General features: G+C 41.5%; 1 protein-coding gene across 1 annotated transcript; it reads right to left on the reverse strand.

The window, feature by feature from the left end:
• Positions 1-5,017: 5,017 nt before the first annotated feature.
• Positions 5,018-6,007, reverse strand: LOC308315030 (kelch domain-containing protein 3-like; the record flags this gene model as incomplete). Its single annotated transcript, XM_080762854.1, has 1 exon — positions 5,018-6,007. One exon carries the CDS (start codon positions 6,005-6,007, stop codon positions 5,018-5,020), a length of 990 nt encoding a protein of 329 aa, XP_080618980.1.
• Positions 6,008-7,297: the final 1,290 nt, after the last annotated feature.

The following is a 7,297-nucleotide window of genomic DNA, read 5'->3' on the forward strand; positions in this document are numbered from 1 at the left end:
GCAATTTCCGCAATTTCCATTTCCACCATTTCCGCAATTTCCGCAATTACAATTTCCGCAATTTCCATTTCCATTTCCAACTATTAATGGCAGCTGGGTTTCATCATTCAAATAAAATAGAATTCTGTCCGTTTAGCTATAAAGGGAACTAGAATTTCGGCCCCCTTCGGGGGCCTCATCCCAGTGTCGTTGCAGCGCAATATGGGAAGAAGGAGTTGACAGACTCCACTTCATGTTTCAGCTGTGTTTTTAAACTCAGTAGTGTGCCCTGCACATGTAGTAACGGATGGGTTATAAATTATTATAGTACTGTACTGCACTCCTTAGTATTGCACTGTACTGTAATGTTGTCCTCTGTACTGTACTTTACTGTACGTCGTTACTGTACTGTACTGTACTGTACTGTACTGTACTGTACTGTACTGTACTGTACTGTACTGTACTGTACTGTACTGTACTGTACTGTACTGTTGTTAGTGTTGTTATTGTTGTTTTTCTTATAATGATTATTATTATTATTGTTATTATTATTACATGCATTATTGTTCTGATGTGAGCTTGTTTGTAAATGAGTGAGTTTACAAAGAAGCTTATTGTTAGCTAAGCTGGCCACTTAAGCACCCTGACCACACCCAGCACAATGACATTAGCACCCCTGGCTAGTTACAGTAGCTGGCCACTTAAGCACCCTGACCACTGCAACAATTACATTAGCACCCCTCCCCACCCCAAGGATGGCCTATAGGTGAGGAATGTTGTTTTTCCAGTTGTAGATGGGAGATCATTAAGATGCTGCTGGATCCTGTATTAAGATGCATCCTTACTTCCTTCCTTTCAAGCAAGGGAATTTAATTGAATGCCTGGAAATGTACCTGTAATTGTTTTGTCTGTAACTGTAGAGTTTTTTCCACTTTTGATGTAAGGGGGCAGAGAGGTTGATTTAGGGGGGCAAACACCCCTCCCCCCCCCCCGTGGCGCCAGGCCTGCAAATCCAGAAGTATAATTTCCACTTTTTAAAGTCCATGCACTGTAGTGAATAGCATTTATCCATTTAGATATATTGAATTACTTATTTTTACACAGGAACATAATGTGTGTCTTTACAATAACTGTAATGTAACAATAATACTAATAATGTAATGTAATAATTATGTAATTAACGAATTAAATGACCTTATTTTATTCTGAAGGCAACCGGATGTCTTAAATTAGCTAGCTCTCAAACAGGAATTTCTAAATTTGCTTATTAGACGGAGGCAACTCGCAGGCAGTGCCTCAGCCCAGATGCAAGAGAGGATCGTTACAGGATTGTATAGGACACCAGTTTTGGTGTGACACAGACGGCTACCACATATAGCTTCATACTGGGTGAAAGTGTCCTTCCAAAAATTATTTTGTCGCTCGAAATTCTTATTCACAATGACATCGAGTTGATGTGTTTGTGTTTTTAGGGTAATTGTTGCATAAGCGCTATTTCGCACTCGAGACCGGGCCATCTCCCTCCCCTGTGTCTGAAGCAGCTAGCATGGAAGCTATATGGATTATGGAAGCTTTCCCTCCGATTGCACACAACCATGCCGTTATCCACGCGTCCATCCGATTGCTTTTAATGTAAATGTCCCATCCACTGAGCAAAAGCGATATAAGCGCCTTATTCATTCATTCGATTCATTTGGGTGTGTGACATGTGTGGGGCTGTGCAGTAGTGCTGTGGGCTTTCGGACGGAGCTGCTGTTCGAGTCGCTGAAAGGGGGAGGGGACTTGGGATGGCAGTGTAGAGTAGGCACGACATTGAGGGGTAGAAACCATCCCGGTCGCGTGGTTCATCTAACGCGTGTGTCACTGTGAAGGACTGGCCCCATTAAGTGAACGTAGTTGGCGACAAAGGAGCAGTGAAAGGGGGAGGGGGCTTCGGATGGCAGTGTAGAGTAGGCACGACATTGAGGGGTAGAAACCATCCCGGTCGCCTGGTTGATCTAACGCGTGTGTCACTGTGAAGGACTGGCCCCATTAAGTGAACGTAGTTGGCGTAGTAGACGCCAACATGACGATTCTGACGTAGGCTGTAGAGGTTGAGCAATAATAGCGTGTTTGACAAAAGTAATATTTAAACAGTAAATAAGACATTTTTGGCGAATGCAATGTAGTCTATATGTTTTCTGGGAGTGTGCAGGTTTTATTTTGCATATAGAGATGTGTGGTGAAAGTGTGGTTCGGTGGGAGAAAGCTGTTGGATAAACGGCCATGTGCTTATGTACCCCTGTCTATTAGGGTAGCAGGATACTGTACTGCACTCCTTAGTATTGCACTGTACTGTAATGTTGTCCTCTGTACTGTACTTTACTGTACGTCTTTACTGTACTGTACTGTACTGTACTGTACTGTACTGTTGTTAGTGTTGTTTTTCTTATAATGATTATTATTATTATTGTTATTATTATTACATGCATTATTGTTCTGATGTGAGCTTGTTTGTAAATGAGTGAGTTTACAAAGAAGTTTATTGTTATTATTATTATTATGATTATTATTATTAGTATTGTTATTGTGATTATTACATAAAAACATGGCACTTCATTGAAAATAGGTTACAGACCCCTGTTATATGCGCTTGTTTTGGGATTATTTTTATAGACCTATTTACTTGTTTCTATGAGACATGGCAACGCCAACAGCGCAGCGAAAGGCATCCACGTCTTTCTCTTGTGAAATGCTGAGATTAGAAACGACCATAATTATTTCATTTCTCAACCTTAAAAAAAATATAAAGACATCTCCATAATCCTTTGGAAGTGTGTGTAGCAAAAGTAGTCGGCATTGTCATGGTTGAAAGTATTCATGCAACACTGACGCTGTAAGCTGTGTGATGCTAACGCGCTAACACCGTTAGCATGGTCTGTGTTGGTCAAAGGAAAAAGGATAGATATGAAACTACTGGTCAAAATGTCATCCAAAACACAACACCTAAAATCGGAATGTGATGGTGACCTATTGAGCACAAACAGACAATCATGATTTGCTTGCTGGACCTATAATTAATTTATGTGCATTACATTTCCACCTCGCACATATAAATCAAAAGCAAGATGGATGCTAACGCGCTAACACCGTTAGCATGTTCTGTGTTGGTCGGAAAAAGGATAGATATGAAACTACTGGCCCAAATAAATGTCATACAAAATACAACAGCTAAAATCGGAATGTGATGGTGACCTATTGAGCACAAACAGCCAATCATGATTTGCTTGCTGGACCTATAATTAATTTATGTGCATTACATTTCAACCTCGCACATATAAATCAAGCCACAGTGCACTCAGAGAGTAGTTCACAGGTCACACACAGGAGCAGTGAAAGGGGGAGGGGACTTGGGATGGCAGTGTAGAGTAGGCACGACATTGAGGGGTATAAACCATGCCGGTCGCGTGGTTCATCTAACGCGTGTGTCACTGTGAAGGACTGGCCCCATTAAGTGAACGTAGTTGGCGTAGTAGACGCCAACATGACGATTCTGACGTAGGCTGTTGAGGTTGAGCAAGAATAGCGTGTTTCAGAAAAGTAATATTTAAACAGTAAATAAGACATTTTTGGCGAATGCAATGTAGTCTATGTCTTTTGTGGGAGTGTGCAGGTTTTATTTTGCATAGAGAGATGTGTGGTGGAAGTGTGGCTTGGTCGGAGATAGAGCACGAATGAACGGCCAGGTGCTCATGCACCCCTTTCTATTAGGGTAGCAGGATAGGGATACACAGTATATGTCTTTCATTTGCATTGCATCCCCCCCCCCCACTCTAATAGTATTACTTATAATAATGTAATTAAAGATAACTTCATTCAGATTTATTTATTTTTATTTCATTTTCCAGATTTATTTTTCTTCTTTTTTTTAGATTTTCATTGGTGGGCCAGTCATAATGGTCCCGCGGGCCTGAGGTTGAGTATCACTGCACTAGGGGACCTTTTGTTCTTCTGCATGAAATGCTTCACATTCTGATCTGTGCTGAGATGCAAGGAATCCAACCAGGAATGTTTTATTGTATTCACTTGGTCCAGCTGTCTAATGGTGGATACCTGAGATACCATAAGATGAGTTGCTTGTAGGATAGAAACATAGCACTGCAGTTGATCACATCTGCAAACCACTGAGCAACTGTGTCTAATAAACATCTCTGCAACAGCCAGTGTGTGTTTGTGTGTAAGCTAATGCCTAATTTATACTCCATAATACGACGGTGTGGCTTGCTGGTGTCTCCATATTGGACAATGACACCAATAGCACCATGTAGCACAACAAATGATGACTTATTTTATGCATTGTTCATTGTTTAGTGTTACATTGTTCAAAGATTCGTACGTGGTCATTAAATGTGAATTGAGCGTGATTGCAAATGTTCATGTTATATAGCATACACTCTGAATAAATGTAACATTTCTGCATTTATGTTGTATTTTGCGACTTTTCTATATGAAATGTGTGTCTGTTCTGAATCTTATATTAAAATGAGCCGCCCGGCAGATGATATCAGGGATCTCTATGCCGAATATGCAAAAGGGGGAAGGACTGACTATATATGGGCATATCACCATGACCATATTTGGTCATAAAGGGACAAGGACTAATAGATATAGAGATCTCCAAATATGGGCATAAAAGGGAACATACAGTATATCTCCATATATGGGCATAACAGTCAAAGTACTTTGCCATGCGCACACAATACAGCCAGAAGCAACATTGCATGCAGTGGAATCCTTCTGCCAGTTCCTCAACAATTGTTTTTGTCAAAATATGTGGCACTGATCAGCTCAGTAGTCTGCCAAGAACCTGGGATGGACAGAAACCACCCCTTGCCTTTGAGCTGACATAGTAAATATGTCCCTTTAGTTGATGTTAGGGTATTTGTCAAATGCATTTGAGCATAGGTGGAAGTTATCCTGAGGAGCATTGGAACAATTACTAGACACTAGACACTAACCTGGAATCGAACAGGGTCCTTCAGCTTCCCAGAGGGGCACTCTACCTCCTGAGAAACTCTGTCTTGCCTTGCATACTAGGACTCAAGTCTAAAATGTACAGGTCATCGGGTGTGTATCCTCCGAAGAGTATGATACGACCTCCCACCATGCAACAAGACGTACTAATCATCCAACGCGAGCCTTTCCCCTTGGGCTCAACTTTCTTCCAGGAGGAGGTCTCTGGATTGAATTTCCACAGATCATTGAAGACCTGTTCAAAGTTGTTGCCACCAAATATGTATAGCTCTCCATTGTGGGCAAATGCCGAATGACCCCTTCGTCCTTCTGGAAGAAGCTGTGCAGAATGACGTGTGTTCAGCCAATGGTTTGTCTCCGTGTCAAACACACTGATGTTGTTGCAGTGGTCATCGTCTTCCCCTAGGCCCCCAAATACAAACATCTTTTTCCCGATTATGGTGGCAGAGGCAGAATGACATTCTGGAGCAGATGCTGTAGTGCGTCTGGTGTTAATTAACAACCAGGTCATTGTGGTGGTATCCAACTTGTGGATGTCATTAGTGCATCTACCCAGCTTGTTGTATCCTCCAAAGACATACATGACCTTCCCCAAGACACAGGCTGAGTGCCCGCGCCTCGCTGTCGGAATAGTCCCGGAAACATTGGGCTTGAACCATCTGTAGGTGTTGATATCAAATGCATAAAGAACGTCAGAGTACTCAACTGAGTAAGTAACCCCTCCCCAGATGTAGATGATATCTTTGATCAATACAGCTGTTTGCCCGTAGCGTATGGGGGGAACGTCCTCGAGGGGTCGCTCTCCTTTACCAGTTGTCACTGGAGGAAGCTTCTTCCAGTCAAGAGACCCTGTGTTGAGGACATGCATATCAATCTGGTCCATCTTGTACAGGCTGACACTTCCAAAGGAGTACAACCTGTCCCTCGCTGCCACAGCAGCATGGCTGACACTCTCTGGTCCCCCTTTCACTTTGGTCACTGTCCAACGCAACATCTCTTCTCTCTGTGGTTCCATCTCTTTCAATATATTTCTTACAGTCACAGTTTCTCCATCTCTCGATTTCTTTCTGTCTCTGGACCTAACTCTCGGTTTCTCTTGGTCTCTTGATATATCTGTCGTTCTCTCTCTATTTCCCGGATTGTCTTTCTCTCTATGTCTCGATCTCTCTTGGTCTTGGTCTCTTGATCTATCTTTCGATCTCTCTCGGTCTCTAGATCGTGCTCTCTTCTCTCTATATCTCGATATTTCTCTGTTGCCTACCGATCTCTCTCCGACTCTCTTCTCTCTATATCTCACTCTCTCTTGGTACCTCAATCCATCTCGATCTCTCACTGAGCTCCTCATCTCGATCTCTCTCTGGTTCTCAGTCTCTGGATCTTTAATTGGATGTTCCTTTCAATCTCCGATTTCTGTTAACATTCTTTCACCTCTTATAATCTCTACAATACCTATTATAGATTGAACATCTGATGTCATCATGTGTGACATCAGTCTGATGTCACACACATAACACAAACCGTGTTCGCCTGACTGCCTCGATTTGCGCAGGCATTCCAGACTGAACCACATCGTCATGATCCTGTGTGTCACTATGACTCAGCCATAACCATATAAGGAGTTCTACAACTGAACTGCATAACCGGGAGGGGCATGCATTACCAACTTGCATTGTTCCAGATTCTATAATAATAATAATTATAATCATAAATAATAATAATAATAAATAACAACAACAATAATAATAATAATAATAATAAATAAAAACTGTGCCTAAACCTAATCTTAAACTCAAAGAAGTATGCCAAACCTTAACTTCAAACTAATATAAAATGTGTCGGGGGACTTCAACATATTTCTGTTTTGGTGCCATGGATTTCCCCTAGTGCCCACTCTTCCATAGGGTGCCCAGTTTTCCCTAGTGCCCTGAATGTTTTGATATTTTTGAAGTTAATTTATGAAACTTGTGTTAATTTGATGGTAAACTGACAACTGTTCAAAACAGTGGGATGTGCACATTCCGTTTGTTGCTGCTGGTTCCCTGGATACAAAGAATATATAAAGAATAAAAATCTGCACAACAGCATTGCTCAATGTTTAGTTTAGTTTAAAACACGTTACATGGCAACCACTGTGATGCCCCCTTTTGGTCAATCAGAGTGAAAAGTGAATCTGTTATTTCTTCTTTGACATCTGATAATACATTTTAACATATTCTATTCGCTAATCCTATAATGTGTGCCACTGTGCCAGACGTGCCTATGCTATGTTTGAGTTTGATCTCTCTGATTATTGATCACGGGGATT

Source organism: Protomyctophum bolini, assembly GCF_963924005.1.
Source record: "Protomyctophum bolini genome assembly, chromosome: 5".
In the NCBI taxonomy this organism is placed as follows: domain Eukaryota; kingdom Metazoa; phylum Chordata; class Actinopteri; order Myctophiformes; family Myctophidae; genus Protomyctophum; species Protomyctophum bolini.